The sequence below is a fragment of the Neolamprologus brichardi genome, chromosome 3, assembly GCF_056152115.1.
Source record: "Neolamprologus brichardi isolate AB-2024 chromosome 3, ASM5615211v1, whole genome shotgun sequence".
NCBI lineage: Eukaryota > Metazoa > Chordata > Actinopteri > Cichliformes > Cichlidae > Neolamprologus > Neolamprologus brichardi.
Genome location: NC_142106.1, coordinates 44,325,064 through 44,348,426, shown reverse-complemented (window position 1 = coordinate 44,348,426; position 23,363 = coordinate 44,325,064). Strand labels below are relative to the sequence as shown.

Here is a 23,363-nt window from a genome sequence, read left to right as displayed (position 1 = left end):
AACTTTTCAAAAGTTATGACAATATCCTTTGTTAGGGAAATGGCATCAATTTCCAGCACTTTCTGGCAAATTTGAGTCTCAAACAGTCAGGTGACTTTCCCATCTCATGCAAACAATAAAAAGCAATGAGGAAATCCCAAAAACTTGAGGGTGTCTTCAAAAGTAGTCGATTTCTGTAGACTCCCTGTTAAAATGCCCAATTTAACTGATGTACAACATTTTAAAAAACAGTTTCATGGTACAAAACACACCATTTTGTTTTCCTTGGATAATTTGCTGCTTTATAATAACTATATGGGGAAGACATTTGCTTACTTTTTAGGCCTAAAGTTTGGTCAGATGCCCTAAGAGTGGCCAACAGGCCTCTGTAGTCTATACAAGGTCTCATCTCCACGTTTGTCAAAGAACTGCAAAGAATTCTATTAGCTGACATTTGACATAATGCCTTCTCTCTTTGGATTGTTTTATGGTCTATAAAGGTTTATTGGTTATTTGCATGTGGTCTTTAGGGCTTGCATTGTAACACCTCGAAGGTAAATTCGATAATATACGCACAAAGTCCATTTACTTTGTGGTTTAATGCAGTTTTCTTTAAGACTGACTCCCCACTAAAGTACTTACGCCTCTTCATTCTTCTGAAACCCACAAAGACCACTACAGCTTAACTTGGCTAACGTAAGTCTCACTGAAATGATTGCTTGAGTTTGACCTTGTGTTTACAGAAGAAACTATGACGGGGTGGAATTTTTTGTGAACACATTTTCTTAAGCATAATGAATCTATGCACATGTGTATGCATAAAAAGAGGTGTGACTATATTGAGTGACAGGTATTTATAGTTTTTTCTTGTTTAATGTTTACTTCAAGATTTTGGGTATTCAGTTTCAGTTCAACCCCTTAGACTTACTAGGCTGGTAACTCTGAAGCTCTACTCTCCTGTCCAAATATGTGTTTTGATGTTTTAAAAAACATGGCAACATCCAAAATACCAAAGTAATCCACACAAACCAGTGGGTGACATCAGTTTAACACATAATCACTGCTTCTTAAACCAAGAAGTCTTGAGTTCTATGTCTTAGTTATACAAGATAAGATTTGTAAGTTATGTAGAATTTAAAAAAGACCATTTTGGTGTGTTTATGAGGACAGGCAGCTAATGGGGAAAAATAAAGATTTAAGACTTACCAAGTCTTGTATATCAGATATTTCAGTCATATCAGGGTGGAGTGCTAAATTGCCAGCTAATGTTAGCAAGCTTTATTCATAAATTGTACAGGTGCAACACAAAGACACAGATATCTTCCAAACAGTCAGCAGGAAAGAAAATAACCCAAATAAGCATCTTGAATGGTGTGTAATATATTTTATTTGTCAGAAAATTCCATTAAAACCGTGCAAAATACACCAGCACAGCAAGAAGGCCCTTCATAGAGATCATGCTAGTTTTGGCAGATAATTTATTCACAAGCAGGTAGCTCCATTTTATTTGTTTTGCTTTTTCTAACTTTTGCAATTTCAGAGAAATACTCCATTCATCTCTCCTCCTGGAATCGAACCACAAATCTTTTACCCGTTGAACACGTAAACCACTATACTATGGAAAAATAGCCTTGCTGCAAACTTTCAGCAGAGTTAGTTCAAAATTGCTATTTGCATTAACCTTGTTGTTTTAGCCAGTATACGGCTGCAATGGTGGAAAAGTAGTGGAGGCTTCCTGTTTGCAACTACACAGACACAAAAACAAAAGATGGCTTGTTTTTGTTTTTGTTTTATCTTTGAATATGCTCACCCAGACATATAGAGATTTAACTTTATGACTTTTTTTTAACTTCAGACCTTAATCTAAGCTATAAAAAAGATTCTTGAATATGTAACCACAATATGAAAAGATAAACAGATATTCCCCAGTAGAGAGCACTCATTACTTTGTACATTGTAATTCTTGTGACATAAACTGGCTTATATTTATGATGATGTGGCACAGTGTGTTATGCACATGCAATGTCAAAGGTTGGCTTCGTAAAGTAACATGTGTTCATACTGTTTTTCTTACCCCTGAGAATCAACAAGTATACTGATAATGGAAATGTAGCACTTTTGTAACCAAGGCTTTGTACTGATTATCTTCACAACACATCTCAAAACACACGCTAACAAAACCACATCTTACGCTGAAACAAAGTCTAGATGAAACAGGTTCAAATCTGCTGCCTTACACTGGAGTACACACAGTGATTCATGGTGTCATTCATCTGCCTCCTTTGCCGGTTGAACTTTTGTGTCTGTACGGCAGCATAGTGAAGGTTGTCTGCATCTTGGTATCCCTGGTACAAAAATACACGAGTCAATAAATGTTATAGAAAAAAAATCAAGTGCTACAGTATAATATATGTATTGGCAGCTGTTCAAAAGATAATTTGATATATATCAAAAAATATAGTCACCTCTGCATTAGCTGCATTTGAACATCTTGCTTGCTCTATTGTGAAACACAAAAAATATAAAAGCCTTTGTCTGTAAATACACGCTGTTCAAGAAAACAATATTATATAGTGTGTATCCAGTATTACTAACAAATCAATGCACTTTACACTGTAAGCCACATGTGCCCTTTCATACACCCTTCCAGTTTTTTGTGCACTATATCTAACCATGTTTGGACTGACTGCAAGTAGATACTAGTGACTGGTTACCTTTATTCATCTTGCACACTAGAAAACCCATTAAAAGACTCAAAGTGGTGGTGAATGCCAAGGCTCCACTTAAAACATGCACAAGAAAGTCAGGAAAGGTCACCTCATCTGTAGAGAACCAAACATCCATCAACATCAGTGTTGTTAATATGTTTCCATTAAAAGCTGAATGAGTAAAGACTGTTTAGCAAATGTGAGACAGGCTGCTAGAATGCCACTTACCCTCCAAGCCCAGCTTGGTCCCGTTGCCAAACAGTATGTGTCCACAAGAGGCAACAGCACAGTAGTACATCCCATTATCAGACAAATTCAAGCTCTTTATTGGCAAATTGTAGACACACGTGTCCGTTTGTGTGTTAGTTTTACTCTCGCAGCGATTGTTCCTGCCCTCATGGGTGTAAATGAGTCCTGGATGGGATTTTTCTGAGCTTTTGAACCAGTAAACACTGTGTTCTTCATCACAGGTCCCAGTGTGGACTGTACAGTTCAGAGTCAAAGAGGCTCCTAGCTGGACGGTTGCAGAAGACAGCTGATGGACTGAAGTTTGAAGGTTCAAACCTGAACCCTTCACATGGATAGTGGTGCCGTCTGCAAATTCAAACTTGTACGCATAGCAGCTTATGCAGTAATACGTTGCTGAGTCAGACATTTGTAAATTCGAGATTGTCAAGTGGTTCTTTCCATTTTTACTGTCCAAAGAAAATCTTGGATTGTTCTTGAAATCCTCGCTAAAAGTGCCATCTTTGTCATGTTTGTAGAAGCTAGAGATGAGCTTTGGCTTTTGTCCCAGGGTTTGTTTGTACCAGTAAAACATAGCTGCAACATCACCTTCGTAGATACATCGCAAAGTTACATTGTCCCCAACATTAGCTGATATAAAGCCGCTCTCTTGACGAACATTTGAGGTGAGCTGAATATTAGTTACCCGGTCTGTAAAGAGAACATCACAACATCACAATAAAAGTCTAATCACTCTATAAGAATCATTAAAATAAAATTGTGAGATTTAATTTATATTTTTAAGAATTTAATGTATTCCCAACTTACCAATTTTCCAGAAGAACAGGCAAATCAAAGCAAAATTCAGAGATGTCATTGTGATAAAAAGGTCTTGACCAATGTAGAAAACCTCCATACGTCCTCTAGTCTTAGAGACAAGGCTCCGTTTGATTGGCTAACCAAAAGTGACACTGAACTATTTTTGAAACAGGGTACAAAAGTTTAACGCCCCCTTCATTATGAATTTTGGTTCTCGCAGCAAGAGATGTGGAAAACAATACCAGAGTTATAGTATTACATTATTTTAACCATTAAAACCCTAAAAATCAACAACGTGAGTGAGAGCAAACTTGGCCAAGGTTAGGATGTTTACGGTTAGTGTGAAAAGTAATTTAGCTACTTATTGTCTTAAGAACAGTGAAATGAACCAAGATCTGATTGAAAGATGCCACAGACCTTAGTTATTGTAGTGACTGTGTGTGTGCCATATCTGGTGATGCAAGTTTTCTTACTTCAGTGGGCCATATCCTTTTTAAATGCTCTATGAAAAGATCATATTCATTATTTTTAACTTCCCGTCATTCATACATTTGGATATGTTTCAGTGTTTCCCTTGCTGGTCCCACCTTCACATTTCTAATTGTCTAGCATGCTTAGAGAGAAATGCTGCATTATCAAAATTCGATTTTCTAGGCTTCTGTTCTGTTAGTAGTTTATAAACATATTTTCAGTTGCAATAATATGAGTGGCCATTGGGTGTTAGTATCTTGCCCAAGGACATTTGGCATGCAGACTAGGGGAAGCCAGGAATAGAACCACCGACCTTCCGATCAGTAGAGGAGCTGCTCTATCGCCTGAGCTACAGCCACCCCCACATGAGGGCATCATATGACTTACTCACAATACAACCATCAATGTCCACCCCATGGGGGCCATAAATGGACTTGCTGCAATCGTTGAGATATATGAATCTGAATCAAAGTGGTGCGTTTGGTGATAAAAAAAAAAAAAACGTAAATAGCATGAACAATCCAGAAAATTAATGGAAAATTAATGAAAATCCAATTGCCCAGACCTGAAACTTGCTGTTTAAACGTTAATGTTTAATGTTTAATGTTGACTAGATGTAAATTAAATAATATCAAGCGTACATGCCCTGAAAAGACTCAAGAACTGAACAACAACGATAAAAAAATTGAATTTTGAGCATAGGAGAGAAGGAAGTGCTGCAGCTGCAAACAGATCAGCTTTCGTCCCCATCACTGACTTTTCCACCCTGGTGACACGTGTAACGACCTGCATCTTCATAGCTGTTTTCTAGTCTAGCAATGGAGGTACAACTAGAAAGGTGATGTTACAACATTTTACAAAGATGAACGACGATTTAATTGAGGCGTCATCACATTGGTAGGTGTAGTGGTTGGTAGTTCACTCTTGTTGTCTCTGACACAGCTGCCTCCTACAGCTACTGTCACTTTTATTGAACTCTCACTCACTAAGTCTCAGTCATTTATGTTAATTGGGATCATACTGGATCTCAGTACAGTTCTCCTGGTTAAGGAGGTCAAAAACTTCCTGCATCTGTATTCACTGTCCTCTAGTAAAGGCTAAAAGCCAAAAAAATGGATCTGAAAAAAGCAGTGGGGCCATAGAACAAAGTTTTTGATATTTGGTTCATGTTTTAGCCATAAGGAAATGTTTATATTGCACCAAATTACATTTATTTTTATATACATTTTATTTACATTTATTTTATTTTTCATGTCTGTCATAGAATTGTGTTAGTTAAAATGTGTGTGAACCTTATAGACTGAAAGGCCACAAGAGCTTGGGCTTCACTGGTTTTGTGTGGGTAAGAAGCAACATAGTTATAGAGTGCATCCTATATGAATAAAATGAATAAAACAAAGACAATGTGATTGATTACATTTTGATTTATTTTAGTATTTTGATGTAGTCTACTGAAGAAACTTGAGCATCATTAATACTGCATGGCTGCAGTCCATAAACACACTGCAGACACTTCCTGTCTGAAACCAGAAAGACAAAGTGAGCTAGGTGTTCTTCAAAGCACTTTGAAAGTCATTTGACTGTTGACCACACAGAAGTCTCACTTCTCTGGTTTCAGGTGTGCAAACAACACCAAATGGAACAACATTCTGCAAATGCAGTTGTGAAAGATATATGACATGTCTTAAATTATCAGAAGATTTTCACTGATAAATTGTTTCCTGTCGTGTTCAGTGTAACTGCATATTTAGAAGTTAAGTGCCTGCTTACCACAACACTGCTATGAGAAGGCACAGGCCTGCTGTTTCTGTGCGTGCAGTCTGAAGGCCACACTTAGAGTTTGCAGAGACGTTCTGTTTATGATCCTTTTGCATTACTGAGTTTGTAATATTTGTAATATGAGCTTGCTAGCTTATGTTCCTCACAGTTCTACTGGCTTTTATGTAGCAATCTTTTACCTTTCTTTATCTCTGGCTTGTAGTTCTCTTCTTGCCATACACAATATATTACAACAATGCTTCAACAATCAACAAATCTAAAAAACAAACAAAAAACAAATGCTTTAAAGACACAGTTCTTCTTACAGGACAACATGGCTACAAATGAAATTCCAGGTTTACTGTTTGACACTGGAGTACACACATTCGGTGTTTGTGTTGTCTCTTTGTCTCTTGGATCGGTTGACCTTGTGGTCCCTCAAAGCAGCATAATGGAGGTTGTCTGAATCTTGGTTGCCCTGATAATAACATAACAATTTAAAATTAGTACTTTATTAATCTTTATTGCCACTACAACATAATTTCACATTGCTAAGGACATCTACACACCTGGAAGAATAAATGCATCATCAAATGTGCTGCTTTACATTCAGTAGCAGGCAGGTGCAGTTGATGGTGGGAATCTCACAGTTCGTACCAGACTTCATTTGCAATATGTATACATTTATATTGTGTCTCACGTCTCCTTGTACCACAGAAATGTGTCAAAATTGCCAACTCTCTGCTGGCTTAATAACTGCAGAGTTTCAAACCTCCTCTGGTATTTACATCAACACAAAAACTGCACCGTGGCATGTTTTGTTATAGCCGAGCAGCTCTTCTGGTTCTAATGTTTAGATGGCCCAGTACTTTTGTCCATATACAGTACTGATATCTTCAAACTTGATAACTTCCAATGGTTGGTCATTATGTTGATGGAAGCCATAACTGTATGTGGCAAGTTTTCCTCTTATTTGTTTTTAAAGATAGTTTTTAGTAAACATAGGTCCAAACATAATTTTCTGTTGCTTAAGATAGTAGAAATGCAAAGATTGCAACATCACAAACTAGAAAACTGGCGCAACCCACTTCTGTCTGTCTACATACAGTTAGACTGGCAGATTAGTACTCACTTCTGTATTTGGAGTTGAGGCATTTGCAGATCTTGCTTGAGAGTCTGGTTATGAAGGTTGGAGACAAAGATGCTTTTTAAGTCTTTATGACTGTATATGCTACCTAAACATGAGTGAAAAATAACCACAGCCTACCTGAACTTTGGCGTTTCATTTTGATATTAATCGTCAGTGCTGCGTATGACAGTATAAGCAGCAGGATAATGGTAATTATCAACGCTCCACTCAGGAAATACACCAAGACAACAGAGTGCTCATCTGCAAGTTCAGATGAGTGAAACAAACATTTTTGAACATGCTTTGTGTGTAAAACAGTCACAGTCATGCAAATATGAAACTTATTTTGTATTGCTACTTACGCTCTAAGTGGAGCTCTTCCCGGTCTCCAAACAGTATGTGTCCACATGAGGCAACAGCACAGTAGCTCGAAGCATCAGACAGATTAGGACTTTTCATGGGTAAGTTGTAGAAGCAGGTGTGTGTTTGTGTCTTCTCATACTCATCACTCCTGACTCCGTTGGCATAAATGAGTCCAGGATGAGATTCGGTGGAGTCCTGGAACCAGTAAACTCTGTGGCCTCCATCATAGGTATGTTTGTGTATAATACAGTTCAGAGCAGAGCCTCCAGGCTGAATGGTTTCAGATGGAACCATCGGCTCAGACTGATGGAGCAAAGTTTGGATGTTTATCCCTGAACCCTCTACACTGACAGTAACACCTTCAGAAAATTCAAAATCGTATACATAGATACCAATGCAGTAATAAGTAGCTGAGTCCGAAATCTGTATATCTGAAATGATCAAGTGATTGTTACCATTTCCAGTGTCTAGTGAGAAACGAGAATTGTTTTCAAACTCACTGTAAAACGTGCCACTTTTTTCATGTTTATAAAATTTAGACACAAGCTTTGGATTCTGTCCCAGAGATTGTTTATACCAGTAAGACATCACTGCGTCTTCTTCGTAGAAACATTGCAAAGTCACTTTGTCACCAACGCTAGGCGACACAAAACCACTTTCTTGACGCACATAAACTGAGGATTTCAGGTTAGTCTTCTGAGCTGATGAGGAAAAAAACACTGATTTTAAAAGATTATATATATCATATATGTTCTATACAGCTGTATTTAGAAGAGACAACTTACCTACAAAACCAAGTGCCAAGCAAGTCAGACACAAAGCGAACTTTAGAGTCATCATCGTGTCCACATCGTATCCTGTTGAATGTACTGACTCTCACCAAGCCCTTTATTCCACTGAGTGGACTGCATTTGATTGGCTAACGAGAAGTAACGCCTAGGAGCATTAAGACTTGTGATGTTCCACACCGATTTCTGTCCCTTTAATTTAAACTTAAATGTAATCAGGTACACTATGACATTGCTTTAACTATTGTTACTTTCATTACTTGATGTTCTGTAAATTGCTGTTTTTGATCACAACATATCAGAAAATGACAAACTGTAACATTAAATGGTACGTTAACTATTTTCATGTATTGCACGTCTGTATTACCCATGCATTATCTTCTCCAGTAACAAAAAAAGTCTTGGTCCATAAAGGAAAATCTGATTTTTATATTAAATGTATTAGCAACAGCTGGGTGTGTCTATGTTAGCTAATTGTGGGCAACACTTTCTTTTAATACTCTGCACAAGTGCCAGTGCTAACACAGACAGAAAACCTGAAGAGGTAACCAATGAGTCCCGGAAGAATATGGTAATATTAAAACCATTATGTCAAGATAACATTAGAAAATATATAAAATATATATTTTTTACATCATGCAAATTTTACAGGGGTATTCACTGCTTCATATATGAAGGACTCGTGTTTAAGAGCTGATATATGGGGCGGAGCACAAATAGATTTGCTGGGAGTCATTAAAAGAAGCTCAGGCTAATCTCTAAATAGCTGCTATTTGCGGTTGGTGGTAATGTTTACTTATATTATACATGCACAGAGTGTGCATATGCACAAATGTTAGCTATTAAAATGACTATTAATAATATTAGCTATTTTATTAGTATAGGACACCTGCTCTTCAGGGAAACTGCAAACAAACTATTGTAATTACCAGATTGTTGTATTTTTTTAACTACCAAAAGAGTAATTGGTAAGCCGAGTTAAACTGTGTGGCTGCAATGTACAAAAACAATGCAGCGACTTCCTGTTTGAGACCACAAAGAGTGCAAAGGGTCCTACAGGAGTGCATGGCTGAAGTATACTGAGAGCTATGTTTTTTGCCTATCAACCACACAGACGCTAAAAAAAGACTCCCTCAGCTCTGCTGTGCGCAGACGACACATTTAGAGTAAACAACCTGCAAAGGCTTTCAGATGCCATCGATACATTTAGGGCAGATAATCTGGAAGATTTGTGTATGTCACATAATCATTTTAGACTTTGCAATGGTGGTGGGACTTGTTGTTGTGAAATGGTTGCAGCTTTGTGTGAGCAACCTACCACACCTGGAAGAAGGCTGTGTTGCATGAGTCACATCTGCAGTGCCATGCCGGTTGTTTCCTCCTGACTCAGATTGTGTTAATGCGACTGTTTCATTCAAAAATCAATCTAGAATCAAATAATGTGTGTTGAACTAGAGGGTGAAGCGCTAATTATGTGCAGGCTTTGTTAAAAGAAGAGGGCTGTTCAGATCTTAAGCTCTGCAACACAAAGGTGCATTGTGAAACCACACAACTGTTGTACAGTTGTATGTCGCTCGCTGTACATCGTGAATGCAATGTAAGTACAGCGACAATGGAAATATCACACATTTGACAAAAGAACCTGGCTCAGCTGCAGTTAAGCAAACATGTCTGTTTATTTTGTAAGCCGCAGATTTACATTTAGTTTACGGAGGAGAAAACCACACAAACAAAAAAGCAAAAAATGTGTCATTTTTCTCACAGAGACAACAAAGAAAACATGTCCAGCTTTATTGCTTCACACTAGAATAAACACACTGGCTAAGGGTGTCCTCTTGCTGCCTTCTTGATCTGGTGGCCTTGTTTACCTTCAAAGCAGCGTAATGGAGATGGTCTGCATCTTGGGATGCCTGTGTAGAAAAAAAGAAAGAAAAATGTTGCCCTTAAACCAGCCAGCATAACCACTGGATGGCACATTAAAAGAAAACCCCACTTATAATAAAATTAATTTCAAACCACTACAAGTGAAAACTGAACATTGTGACCTTCACAAGAATATGTAATACTGCAATGCATTGAATTGTTAAGGTGCTCTTCATTCTGTGTTTTTTTTCCTTCCATTGTAAGGTCTTGAAAAACAGTTAATTTATTCACTGATAATTTTTTAAAAATTAGAATATTACAGAAAAACTTACATCTCCATTTGGATCCGAGGTCCCTGAAGACTCCGCGCGAGGGTCTGTTCATAAAAAGAAAGAAAAAAATGATCATTCTTTTAACTCAGTCAAGACAAAATGACTCTCCATTATTACTCTCCATATGTAGTCAACACAGAATTGCAGACTTTAATATACTGAACAACTGAAGTACTAAGATTGTTTCAGTAAACCACCTATGACTTAATAATAAATTAGGTATGTCCTGAGCTAATTCATTTCATTCCAGTAAACAAAATAAATAAATAATTACATTTAAGAATTTTTTTTACATCTTAGCAATTGACAGTAAGAAAAAGTACAAATTGCATTTATGTAGTATAAATATTTATGAAATAACTTTGTTAAAAAGAAAAATGAAAGAAAGAAATGTACTTGTTGTACACATTATCTGGACTTTAAGCGAGTCGACCAAAAATTTCAACCAAGTGTGCTGAAGAAACACCAGTTGATGTCTTCAGTTAACGTAACAATGAGCATTATGACTAACAGCAACTTATTAATGTCTTTCTGCCTTGTTATTGCATTCAGTAAAATGTAAAGAAGTCAGTTAACCTACCTGTGCATTTGCAGTTTTTTCTCTTGTACAAGGTATAGGCTGCATAAGCCAGGAAAACCAACAGACTTGAGTTGAACGCCAAAGCTCCGCTCAAGGCGTACACATAGATAAAAGATTCCCCCTCTTCTGTAGAGAACCAGACATTAAAAGACACCACATACATCGTATTTGATTAGAAACTATTGTTACTGTTTAACAAAAGAGACAGGAGCAGTAGCTACCCTCAATGTTCAGCTTGGCCCCATTTCCAAACAGTATGTGTCCACATGAAGCCACGGCACAGTAGTAGGTCCCAGCATGAGACCGATTGAGACTCTCCATTTTCAGGTTGTACACACAGGTTTGGGTCTGTGAGCTGCGATTCCTCTCACATTGATCATTTCTGCCTCCGTGGGTGTAGATGAGTCCAGGGTGAGATTCTTCAGAGTTTTTGAACCAGTAAACACTGTGTTTTTCACAGGTTCCAGCGTGCACTGTACAGTTCAGCATCACAGAGCCTCCAGACTGGATGGTCTCAGGTGCTGATTGATGAACTGAAGCTTGGAAAACCAAATCTGAATCCTTCACTTGGATGATAATCCCCTCCAAAAATTCATACACATATGAATAGCCACTTATGCAGTAGTAAGTAGCAGAGTCTGACATTTGTGCTTTTGAGATCTTCAAGTTGTTTTTATAGTTCATAGTTTCCAGTTCAAAGCGAGACTCATTCTTAAATTCATCAGTGAACGTGCCATCTTTTTCATGCTTATAGAATTTCGACACCAGCTGTGGTTTCTGTCCCAGAGGTTGCTTATACCAGTAAAACATCACTGCAACAGTAGTTTGATTGAATGAACAATTTAAAGTTAAATCCTGACCAGCTTTAACAAATGTGATATTTAATGATGGTGATAGCTTCAGAGCTGCCAGATGAACTGAAAATAAAAGAAAAAACACAATGAACTTAATATAATAACTGGATAAGTATTGGAATTTATGAGATTGTATAGCTGTCAACAATATTATTTAAGATGCAACTTACCTATTGATCCTGAGAGTAGATATGCCACATAGAAGGATAACAGTGGGGCTGTCATTTTGTTCAAATTGCTGTGGACCATTGAGAGAAGGTCTTTACGTTCTCTACTTATCAGAGACAAGACTGTTTTTGATTGGTCACTCAGAATGACTGAAAGATCACATGCTCAGTGCCCCCTGTAGGGTTCATTTAGGTCTATGAGACGATCTACAAAGGAGGTAATCAAAGCAGATTTGAAAAAGTTTATTTCAAAGAGCAAGTTGTGCAGATTTACTGAAGAAAATGTACATCCAGTTTACATTATGGCAGGCTCTGCCTGTACATGTGACCAATCACATGAGTACTACTGAATAATTTACTCATCACTCAATTAATGTTATTCTACTAATGAAGGTGCTTTGCAACCTGCAACATATGTAAATGTTCACCATTAGCATTGGCTAGTTAACATTAGCATGCTTTGAAGGTCTGAATGTATTATGCATGTTTGGTAGCCAGGTCTCACCTCTTGATTTTGTCACCGTAATGTTTATGAACAAGAATAAACTTGTGAGCCTTCACAGACTTTACAATAAACGTATCTTTAGTCATATTGTATAATGTTTAGGTCTTTTTTGTGACTTTTTCAGTGTTCATGTGGATAAAAACTGAGAGATTTAGTGCTTTATTTTGTACAGCTTGTGTAGTTATACAATGTCATACAAACACAACAGCATAAGGAGATCTATTTAATCATGGTAGAGGTGTTTTGTTTTTAATTAACACCATATGGCTCAACGTGAAGAAAAGTAAGAGAAAGCATAACAGAAATGTTTCATGTGGTATTTTTAACATAGACTATATATGAATGTAACCACTGTGATGTCACCCACTGTAGTACCAGAAATACACTGTCACATAGCTGACTGACACAAATCTCTGTCCTACTAAGGACATGCGTATGTCCGGTATTTAAAAAAAAAACAACAACAACACAAAGATGCTTCATAGCAACTGCGTCTGTTATTAAACTGCAGGAACGTGCAGAAATAGAAGCTACAGTGAGACAACTCTGTTGATGACTGCATTGATTTTTTACTCTTTGAAGATCGGGCTCTGGCTCCAGGGCTGGCATTGACATACACTCACTCTGGGTTCTTTGTTAGCTTTGTGTTAGCACGCTGTGTGTGCGGATCCTTGCAAAGAGCCAGTGTAATGCTGGTGGCTGTTTCTGTTCTAGATGCAATGTGCACTTTACGTGGAAACTCTTGTTCTTTTGTGCAATAAAGATAAAAGTAATATCAATATCACCACTCCTCAAACGTTAGACTGTCTCCCTGCACATAAACGCAGGAGGAAAAATACACGTTTGATGTTTTTTCCCCCTTACTATCTATTGATTGTGCAGATAATTGAAAAACCTAATCATATCATTCTTATTGTAACTTCCTATTTCTGAATTTAGTAGAGTAATCTGCATTATAATATATCACATTCTATTACTGTGTTAACAAAAAGTGTCATTTTTGACATAGTAACATATTATGTTAAGTCTGTATACTATATATTTTCAGTTTGAAAATATGGATGTTTTTTAAGTGATCACAACTGACTGTACATGGGTAAACTATATTACCATGCTGGTTCATAAATTAGCATAAACCAGTAGAACAAAGAAACATTGTAATTAGTAACATAAGACAAAATAGCATCACTCTGCTCACAAAATTGAGGCCTAGCAGACAGCTATTAGCAGTTATTGGCTAGCACACCTATCAACCTATCGCATGAGTGAGCCTAAATGACCCAGTACAACAGTAACAAGTAACAAGGAGGGTGCTCAGTGCATGAATGGAAGCCCCCAGCAGATGAGGCCTACTTTAGAGTAACTAAAGGAGAGTTCAGGGTTACATGTTCCAGCTATATACTTTATCAAAAGGAACATTTTAAGCCTAATCTTAAGAACCTAAAGTAGAGAGGTTATCCCTCTCCTGAATCCAAAGTGGGAGCTGCTTCCACAGATGAGAGGCCTGTCCCATAAACCCCAAGTGGTCACGGCAGATCACTAGCTGTGCCTGAGCCTGGTTCTATTGCGGGTTTCTTCTCATTAAAAGAAAGTTTGAGCACTTAGCAACAACTAAGTGCTTGTTCAAAGGTGGTTGTCGTTGGGGTTTTGTCTGTATTATTGCAGAGGCTTAGACCTTACAATAAAGGGCCTTGATGTGGCTGTTGTTGTGATTTGGCACTTTATAAATAAAACTGAACTGATTTGAAAAAGTAAGCTGCAGTCTGAGAGCAAATCGTTGTACTGGGTCAGGATGCTACTATTACCCACCATTTAGTTTGAAATGTTAGAAACATAAAACGTGTTTTTGTTTTGTTTTAATGAATGGATGCTCAGTTCATTGCAAATAATGCAGGGCCACAGCTTTGGCTCTGGGTTTTATTTTTTTAATATTTTATGTATTTTACAAAAACAACTAAGCAGCAGATAACTTTAAACTATAATGACTTTCCTAAAAAGTGAAGCTTTTTGTACTTTTAGGGAACTGAAACTGTTCAGGATGGATGACTGCTGTTTTTACAAAGAAGCAACTTCCTGTGGAGCAAGAGATGCATTCACACAGTTGAAGCTGAAGGTATGTAAAAGAAATCCATCTCCTTCGATCTTTTTTTCATAATCGTAGTTTATTGCCGATTGCTTTTAGTTTTTCACGTACACAGCACGTCTTGTGAGAGTGGGCTTGCAAACATGAGAGGTTATGTGGCCAGGGGGCAACAGCCCGGTCTTCCTGTGTTTAAGCTCTCGTAGGACTTATGTTTCCACCAGTGGAAACTTACACTCTGTCGCTCACATCACCTTGACCACAGAAGTGAAAGGTAAACAGTGAGAACTTACTGTAGCTGTGACCTGCATTTACGAAGATATTAATAGATCATGGGGGATTTTTATGCTTCTCTACACTACATTTGGGTTCAGTTTGATAGTCTATGTATAACAATGCTGAGCTCACAATAGTTATTAGTCATCCAGCTGGTACACACAAAATATATTTTATTTTACATGATTTTACATTTGGCAGTGAGTATCTTTGCATCCATTCACACTTTTCTGCTCTTTACTCTAGAGTACACACAAATATTATCCACATTTTCTTCTTGACGATGTTGTTTACTACTCCTCTTCAGACTCAGAGCTGCATAGTGGAGGCTGTCTGCATCTTGGCTCTGTTAGTGACAGACAAATGGGGGGATTGTGTTAAAATATAACTGGAAACATATCATATCTAATATAAATATAGCTTCTGCTTCTATTAAAAACATGTGAGCAGATTCTATAGGCTTTTTCACCTACCACTGCATCTGAGACTGTACAGGTTTGATGAGGAACAGCTCCTGCAAATCAAAGAAAATAAATAAGCATGCTGGTCAGATAGTTAGAGGATTGTTGTCATTAGAGATGGCAGAGACCTCACCTTTGCAGACAGAGCAGAGGTTTTTCCTAAGCTTGTACATGATGAAAGCCAAGACAAAGAGCACAATAAAGGAACCTCCTAATGCCGCGCTCAGGAGATAAACTAAGACAGGGGAACCTAACACACACACAAAACAGATGTTACACAGTCAGTGTTTCACAGATTGCTTGAAACCGTAGTATGAAGTCACCCTCCTGCAGTATCACCTACCTGCAATCTCAACCTTTGTTCCATTTCCAAAAATAATCTCTCCACAGGAGGCCAAAGCACAGTAGTAGATCCCAGCATCAGCGGAGCTCACTGACTTTATTGCAAGATTTAAAGTGCAATTTTTCCTGTGAGGTGTTTCCTGTGAGATGTCTGCACACACGTGTCCCTCGCTGGGATACATGACTGTAGACTGAGACGCTCCATGCCTGAACCAGTAAAGGTTCAGCTCCCCTGCACATGGTTCAGCTTCCACTGTACAGGTCAAGTTCAAAGAGTCCCCCAAGCGAAGCGGCTTCAACGTTGGCTGGTCTATTGCAGATCCGATGCTGGTCGCTGGTGATTTGACATGAAGGAAAAGTCCTTGTCCAAATTCAATAGCGTTAAAGACTAAAACCCCACAGTAATACGTCCCTGAATCTGACAGGCTGAGGTTTGTGATTTTGAGATATTCTTTTTTACCTTCTACAAGGACTTTAAACCTGTCTTTATACTGTGCATAGATATCAGCTTCTGGGTTGTGCTTCATCCGAGTTGATATGATGTTAGGTTTGCCACCCAGGCTTTGCTGGTACCAAGAAAGGAAAGTTACAGCATCATCTTGACAAATGCATGTTATTGTTACATTCTCCCCGACTTTAGCTATCTTGATTCCACTCTCCTGAATTACACTTGAGGTCTTGTGAGCAGCTAGCACCTGACCTGGACAGAAATGCATACAATTATTTTAATTATATCTTTAACATCTTATCAGTCTCTTTTTAGAATTTACATCCTTGAAAAAAGAAACTGTGAAAAAAGTGAAAAATACTCACAGATTTTATATAGAAGTGCAAGAAAAGCACAAAAGGGCATCATCTCTGCAGCTCTGCAGTATGTATCGTGTGCCTTTACGGACGCACCCAACTCTTATAGGAGACGAAGACTGATTGTGATTGGCTAAGCTCAATGGTTGGTTTTAAATTCAGAACTACAGTTTGTTTCTTTCCAAAAGATCAGACTGATCAGGTGACTGGAGGTGTGATTGGGTTCAAGTCTTTTTTGGTGACATCATTGTTGCTGTACTAAGGGCAGAAGGTGTGGTAATGTGTATTTTATGTCGGAAAGTTTCTTGGGCCAATTTTTGTTAGTTATAGAGGTTTGTGTGTGTTTGTATTTGCTCTGCAACACATCTAGGGTGTTTTTTAATATCTGATCTATAGATGTGTGTTTAAGTCACAACGCAAGTTTTCATAGTTGCATGAATTTGTATGGGGAGGTGTGTTTAAATAGTTACGTGGGTTAAGAGGGAGTGTTAGTGGGGGGAGACACAGAAAGTAACGCAGAAATCAGGTCAAGAAGTTTAAACCAACTAAAGTGAATAATGACATGTTATGGTTAATGGCAACATTGTCTATGCTGTGATCCAGTTAATGAGTATAAGGGAGGAATTCACATTTGTTCCTGTACTTGTAGACATTTTAAAAAATCTCAGATTTATATGGTCATATATGAAGAAATTGGTGTACAGATGTTTTCAGGATCGACAATGGTTGGAGGGTTTGGCGATAATTTGTGCAAGGGACAACCTGAAAAATGAAGCTAACGTGGAAGTGACAAAAACTGCAGTTGCTCTGGGAACCATCTGATGCTGTCTGAAAGTATTTCAAATTGAAAAGCGATTAAAAATGACTTTTATATTGCTCCTGGGTCTCCAACTCAGCATTTTTGAGCTTGTTCTGGACTTTTCAGCTACATCGTAGTTCTTATTATATTCTTATTTATAGTTCTTGGTTTCTTGTCTCATTATGTTAGTTCCCTTTTGTGTCCAGTTTGTGCTAGTTTCATCTCTGTGACTTGTAATCAGCGTCTCCTGTGTGAGTCAGTGTTTGTTACTGTTTTTAGCTCACCAGTTGTGACCCCGTGTCTGTCTGGCCTCTCTGTGCCCTGTCTTTGTGGTTGTCTGATTTTCCCTGTTCTTTCTGTCAAGTTCATAAATATTTAATCCTGGTTCCTGTGTTAATCTCTTCCTGTTCCTGTAGTCATCTCTTTGTGTTTCATCCTTTTGTGTCCTCTTGAAGTTTATCATCTCTACATGTTTGTTTACATCTTGTCAGTTACTACCTACCCCACTCTATCAGTTTTTCTTTTCCTGTTTGTTTTCTGCCAGTTACCAGCTAATAAAGCTGAGTTTTGAGTTTAATTCTGCCTGCTGAGACCTACATCTAGGTCTGATCTTAGTCAGCCACATGCCTGTTTCGTAACACTTGGATTTGACTTGGACTTGTCTGCCCACACAAAGAAAGGTATTCCTACACTATATTGATGAAAGTATTCCCTCACCCATCCAGAACATTAAATTCAGGTGTTCCAATCACTCCCATGGCCACAGGTGTATAAAATCGAGAACCTATACATTCAGAATATTCAATCATTTATGAAAGAACTGGTCGTTCTCAGATTTCCAGCATGGTACAGTGATAGAATATCGGCAACAAGACCAGTCATGAAATGTCTTTGCTACAGGAAAGTGTTTTTAAAAAGCAGGACTGATTGGGAATGACAGCAACTCATAAATGAACTGTTAGGTCACATAAAACCACAGAGTTGAGTAGGCGCATAGCGTGCAAATGTCACCAACTCTCTGTAGAGTCAATCACTACAGACCTCCAAGCTTCACGTGGCCTTCAGATTAGCTCAAGAACTGTGCATAGAGAGCTTCATGGAGTGGGTTTTCATGGTCAAGCTTGATCCAAGAGTTACATTACAAAGCACAACTCAAAGTGTCCGACGCAGCACTGGACTCTAGAGCACTGAAGCCATGTTCTCATGCTTGTCTGTCTGGCAATCCAATGGGCGAGTTTGGGTTCGGTGGTTGCCAGGAGAACAGTGCTTGTCCAACTGTACTGTGCTAAGTGTAAAGCTTGGTGGAAAGGGGAATATGGTGTGGGTTGTTTTTCAGGAGTTGGGCTTGGCCCCTTAGTTCCAGTGAAAGAAACTCATAGTGCTTCAGCATACCAAGACACTTTGGACAATTTCATGCTCCCAACTTTGTGGGAAGTTTGGTGTGGAAGAACTTAAGTGGGCTGAGTCCCTAACTCAACCTGATGGTTGGTTTGATTACACAGCGAGGTTTAACGTAACATTGCTTTTGCAACGCTTGTTTATTTCCTGTAGTTTCACAGGTTCTGTGCACATATGTTTGGTCAAAGGTCGCACTCTGTGTGTGGACAGGGCAGTGACAACTGGAGGAGAGACAGATCCTGTTGTGTTTTTCTTTTCTTTTTTTTGCTGACAGATGTTGATTTCACTTCATGCCACTGCAATACAATGAACTAGAAATTCATAGAAAATTGCAGGAAATGTGCATTATTCAACCCTCCACCCATCCATCCACCCACCCACCCGCCCACACACACACCATTGTTCTCTTCTTTTTTCTGGGTTGTTTCAGTTTTGTAATGAGTGGCGATGTACTTTCAAAAGGTGACAAAATATTCTGGTCCATTCCCACAAATGTTTTGGATGTCAACGTACATGCACATGACTGTGAAGTCCAGACATTTCACCAGTAACTGGCAAGAGTGAAGGTTCACTCTGACAAAAATGACTCAGGGTGCCAGATTAGAGCCCCTGGTAAAAGATTCCAATGCACACTTACATGCACTTACATGTTTTTGGTGGTGAAAAGGGAACAATCTTGACTGTTGTCAGGTATTTTTATCCATTTTCATACTTTTAGCTAACGTAGCATTTTCATTGGCTCCTTTCAGCTTCGCACTTGCCACATTTGGTTGCATTAGAACTTCACCAGGCAGAAGTAGACTACTGCATGTGACTCATATAAGTCTTTTTGATCTTTGTGGTCAGGTACTGTTTTAAGAAAGCTGCGGTGAAACTTCTACGACTGTTGACTCAGAACAGATGCTGCTTTACTGACCAACAGTCTTCTCACTTTAACCCACACTTCCTGAGTAGTGCAAAGTGACAGTAAGCTGTGCAATGCTCACGGCTTCTTTGACGAGCCAGAGCTACAATGGAAACATTTTGTTGTCGTTCTTTTACAAACAGTTGAGAGGAAGTCGTGTTGCAGGTTAAAAGCGTCAACTGGTAATGAAGAAAAAAGCAGGTGTTTAGTGTGATTTTGGCATGTTGGACAAGACTTTTTCTTTCTCTCAGTTGTCATTTTATTGTCTTCTGTTCTCATGTTGAACTTCTCCAAAAAGCATGGCCAGATGACATTTTTCCACTTGGGTCATCTGGCCATAAAGTCTTTATTTTTCCAGTCAGTTCACAAAAAATCCAGAGCAGCGTACTTTATTTAAATAAACTGCAAACATGTTATTATGTATTTTCCAATTCCTTTCACTTAGAGTGAGCAGGATTAACACAGAGATATTAAGAAGTTGCTCTTTGAAGCTCTAGGTTTAGACGGCCAATGCAGTAAGAAAAAAGAAATGAGCGGATGTTTTGTGTATTTGGCTCTTCCGTGTTCAAATCATAAAAACCAAAGTGTAGCTGATGTAATTATGCTTATTCTTTGCCTTCAGTTTTAAAGGGTGCATGTAAATAGATGAACATGTGCAGTTTAAAAGCTCCAATTTTTTATTGGGACTGTGTTAAAGTAGCTTTGTGTGAATATACTTTATAATTATTGAATACTGAGCCTTGGTGAGACCACCCTCAGTTCATCCTCTGGTAGAAACAAGCTGCTTTAGCTCCTCCTGCTTTAAGGGCACCCGCCCTTTAAACAAACTCTTCTGATTGGCAGCCTGTTGAGCAGCATGTAGGTGGTGCTTCTGCGCTTGCAGGCAGAGATGTGTGGCTGAGATGACCATATAAAGAATAATCTCTCACAGTCACTCTCACTTGCTGTACACAGGTACAAGAGTAGAAAAACACAACAGTAATGGATTGGTTTCGTGAGTTGAAATTAAACTGTGTTGAAATGCTCCTATAAGCATGACTTGCCACATGGTAGTTATTGTGAAACAATTTGGTGCATTTGGGTAATTTTTTTATAGCCTTGAATTCTGATGGTCATTTGAATATAAAAATCATATAGCATCATCAGTCAAATCAGATTTTAAAAAGTAGAAATGACACAACAGAAAATAGGGAAAAGCACAGTAGGTACATGAGGCTAGGTCAGCAAACTTATTTTGTAGTTTTCCGTTAACATTTTGGACTCATATATTTGCAGTACTTGCCGAGTTTCAGTAGACCCAGAGAAAGCTAGAAGCTATCGTGGTTTCCTAAAACAATATTAACTCATCATTTACCAAAACGTTTTAAAACCATCAAAAACTATGAATGTAGACTGAATCCTTGTTCCAAATAGGTCAAAAACACTGTGAACACCACAATGGGGAGGAGTATGTATGTTTTTCCACTGTGCTTCAAGAAGTAAATTCAGGTCACTCAGTGGCATTTCCATTATCACAGTACATATGCGTGCCTGCGCTGCTGGGAAAATATCTCATTTAGTGGCCCACACTTGAAGCACTTTGCTTAAATTAGTTCATGAAAATGGATCAAAAACAGGAATATGGCAGCAACTTAAAACCAAATGAAATGTTTTTTTGCAAAATAAATTTAAAAAATTATATTTTAGCACGGTGGCACGGTGGTTAGCACTGTTGCCGCACAGCAAGAAGGTCCTGAGTTCAATTCCAACGTCAGGCCGGGGTCTTTCTGTGTGGAGTTTGCATGTTCTCCCCATGTTTGCGTGGGTTCCCTCCAGGTACTCCGGCTTCCTCCCACCGTCCAAAGACATGCAGCTTGTGGGGATAGGTTAATTGGATAATCCAAATTGCCACTAGGTGTGAATGTGCGAGTGAAAGTGAGTGCGAATGGTTGTCTGTCTCTGTGTGTTAGCCCTGCGACACACTGGCGACCTTTCCAGGGTGTACCCCGCCTCTCGCCCTATGACAGCTGGGATAGGCTCCAGCGTCCCCCGCGACCCTGAAAAGGATAAGCAGAAGCGAATGGATGGATGGATGGATAAAAAAAACATGGTAACAGAGAACAGAAAGTAATGCCAGGCCCCTACAAACCTTATCATATTGCTCCTCCTCCTTCCTCTAAAAATTCAAACAGGTTCAGCTCTGCATCACTTCACTACTGTTTTTTCTTTGTGACTTGACTGTGGGGAGGTTTTGAACTTATTAATAGACATAAGTGTCAAAGCATACGTGAGAATGAGAAGTGACAGGTCACAACTGTTACTGTGAAGCAACTGGAACAAACAAACAGCATAAAAAAACAACCACATAGACATCCTGTTAGGACGGAGGAGCGGTGGGTTGTTTGTTTGGGGGGACTGGTGAAAAAACCGCTGGGCTTAAACTCGCTGTTAGATAGGTTGACCACAGTGGGAACTCAGTAGCGAGATGTGTTTTTGCATTTCTTATTACTCAGCCGGCTGAAAAACACATCCGTTTCAATAGGAAACAAGATCAAAGTTGAACAAACATCCATTCCTTACGACTCTCTGTTTGTTTGTTTGTTTGTTTGTTCTTTCTGGATAAATAACATAATGTCAAATGAAGTCATGACAGTCACATTTCATCATGGCACCAGGTTAAAAGCATAACTTCCTGACTTACTCACTTATGAAATTCCATAATTTCAGGGAAAAAGTAGCACTGTGCTCCAGCAGATTGCTCCGCTGCTTCTTTGCTACCTTTTCTTACACAATAAAGAAGAAAAGTGTTTGTTTTAAGACATCAAAAGTTGTCATGATCGTGGGGTTTCGGGGGGTTGAACAAAGGGGGCAGCAAGTAGCTTTTTATGTCAGTCAACCACAACAACACATCTAAACACCTCACTGTGTGGGTGGATTGCTTTGTGTTTAGAACAAAACACGTCTCACAAACATCAGTCTTTAATATGTGGAGATAAGCATCTTGCCTTTGTGGTGAGCTTACCTGAAATAACATATATCTCACCACTTAGCTATCTAGTGGTCACGGCCACATCTAAGCGTTGTGTGATCGCTTGAGCAAAATGTTGATCTTTTCACAAGTTTACCAAAGCACAATAATGGTGGGCTACTGCCCTCTGCTGGTCTAAAGCGTAACTGATATTAAATTGCAGGGTCCTCCACCCAGTTTACATATTAGGTTCTATCTGATATGTAAACTTTAAACTGATCTGTACTTCCATCCATTGTTTTAACCATTTTGTGCAAAAATAGTTTATATAGTTTTAATGGTTTAACAATTTTAATCTTTTATTATGCATTGTTGTGCTTTGATCTTAGCATAAATATAGATTTAGATTCACAAATGCAAAGTTAGGTAAGGGTTAAAAGAACAAGATAAAAAAAAATATTTAAAAAAAAAAGATAAAATAAGGATAAAAAAATTAATAATAACACTTCACTTACCTATTTGTACTTTTTTTTTTTATTTAAAAAAAAGTACAAATAGGTAAGTGAAGACAAGTGTGGTATGCAGATGTCGATGTAGATGGATGTACAAAGGAGCTTAATGTGCAAAATTAACTTAATGTGCAAAGTGACCTGATGTGCAAAATTTTAGTTGAGGTAGGTCAGCTGTTCAGGAGTCTGATAGCAGTGGGGACGAAGGAGTTGTTGAGTCGGGATGTTGTAGATTTCACACTTTTAAACCTTCGTCTATGAAGGTGTTGGGGGTGTGTGGGTTCTTTGAGGATGGAGGCAGC

General features: G+C 38.5%; 4 protein-coding genes across 5 annotated transcripts; all 4 read right to left on the bottom strand.

The window, feature by feature from the left end:
• Positions 1–2,198: 2,198 nt before the first annotated feature.
• Positions 2,199–3,828, bottom strand: LOC102775710 (uncharacterized). The gene is made up of 5 exons (XM_087839383.1): positions 3,741–3,828; positions 2,916–3,623; positions 2,694–2,801; positions 2,445–2,479; positions 2,199–2,324 (listed from the first exon to the last, which is right to left on the bottom strand). Exons 1-5 carry the CDS (start codon positions 3,826–3,828, stop codon positions 2,199–2,201), a joined length of 1,065 nt encoding a protein of 354 aa, XP_087695509.1.
• Positions 3,829–6,318: 2,490 nt separating this feature from the next.
• LOC102797216 (uncharacterized) lies at positions 6,319–8,292 on the bottom strand. The gene is made up of 5 exons (XM_087837724.1): positions 8,238–8,292; positions 7,452–8,153; positions 7,228–7,350; positions 7,093–7,136; positions 6,319–6,438 (listed from the first exon to the last, which is right to left on the bottom strand). The coding sequence occupies exons 1-5, from the start codon at positions 8,290–8,292 to the stop codon at positions 6,319–6,321; spliced, it is 1,044 nt and encodes a 347-aa protein (XP_087693850.1).
• Positions 8,293–10,030: 1,738 nt separating this feature from the next.
• On the bottom strand, positions 10,031–12,118 carry LOC102775996 (uncharacterized). Of its 2 annotated transcripts, none has more exons than XM_087839382.1 (5): positions 12,040–12,118; positions 11,237–11,932; positions 11,016–11,141; positions 10,424–10,479; positions 10,031–10,150 (listed from the first exon to the last, which is right to left on the bottom strand). In XM_087839382.1, exons 1-5 carry the CDS (start codon positions 12,116–12,118, stop codon positions 10,031–10,033), a joined length of 1,077 nt encoding a protein of 358 aa, XP_087695508.1. The 2 variants fall into 2 exon arrangements, with proteins under 2 accessions (XP_087695508.1, XP_006810231.2); XM_006810168.2 differs by having other exon boundaries at positions 10,436–10,479.
• A 2,935-nt stretch (positions 12,119–15,053) lies between these two features.
• LOC102777905 (protein amalgam-like) lies at positions 15,054–16,556 on the bottom strand. The gene is made up of 5 exons (XM_035915038.2): positions 16,514–16,556; positions 15,702–16,400; positions 15,492–15,608; positions 15,371–15,411; positions 15,054–15,243 (listed from the first exon to the last, which is right to left on the bottom strand). Exons 1-5 carry the CDS (start codon positions 16,554–16,556, stop codon positions 15,118–15,120), a joined length of 1,026 nt encoding a protein of 341 aa, XP_035770931.2. The 3' UTR covers positions 15,054–15,117.
• Positions 16,557–23,363: the final 6,807 nt, after the last annotated feature.

Bases quoted from the DNA above. Each gene is read 5' to 3' on its own strand.
- LOC102775710 (XM_087839383.1), bottom strand. From the start codon at position 3,828: ATGGAGGTTTTCTACATTGGTCAAGACCTTTTTATCACAATGACATCT. The intron at 3,624-3,740 runs GTAAGTTGGGAA...TTCTCTTTACAG, and splicing joins CCTGTTCTTCTGGAAAATTG to ACCGGGTAACTAATATTCAG. The intron at 2,325-2,444 runs GTGACTATATTT...TTTTTGTACCAG, and splicing joins CAAATGCAGCTAATGCAGAG to GGATACCAAGATGCAGACAA.
- LOC102797216 (XM_087837724.1), bottom strand. From the start codon at position 8,292: ATGATGACTCTAAAGTTCGCTTTGTGTCTGACTTGCTTGGCACTTGGT. The intron at 7,137-7,227 runs GTAGGCTGTGGT...CTTCATAACCAG, and splicing joins AATGAAACGCCAAAGTTCAG to ACTCTCAAGCAAGATCTGCA. The intron at 6,439-7,092 runs GTGAGTACTAAT...TGTTATTATCAG, and splicing joins CCTCAACTCCAAATACAGAA to GGCAACCAAGATTCAGACAA.
- LOC102775996 (XM_087839382.1), bottom strand. From the start codon at position 12,118: ATGGTCCACAGCAATTTGAACAAAATGACAGCCCCACTGTTATCCTTC. The intron at 11,933-12,039 runs GTAAGTTGCATC...TTTTATTTTCAG, and splicing joins TCTACTCTCAGGATCAATAG to TTCATCTGGCAGCTCTGAAG. The intron at 11,142-11,236 runs GTAGCTACTGCT...GGTTCTCTACAG, and splicing joins GGCCAAGCTGAACATTGAGG to AAGAGGGGGAATCTTTTATC.
- LOC102777905 (XM_035915038.2), bottom strand. From the start codon at position 16,556: ATGATGCCCTTTTGTGCTTTTCTTGCACTTCTATATAAAATCT. The intron at 15,609-15,701 runs GTAGGTGATACT...TGTGTGTGTTAG, and splicing joins AACAAAGGTTGAGATTGCAG to GTTCCCCTGTCTTAGTTTAT. The intron at 15,244-15,370 runs GTAGGTGAAAAA...TGTCACTAACAG, and splicing joins GTACAGTCTCAGATGCAGTG to AGCCAAGATGCAGACAGCCT.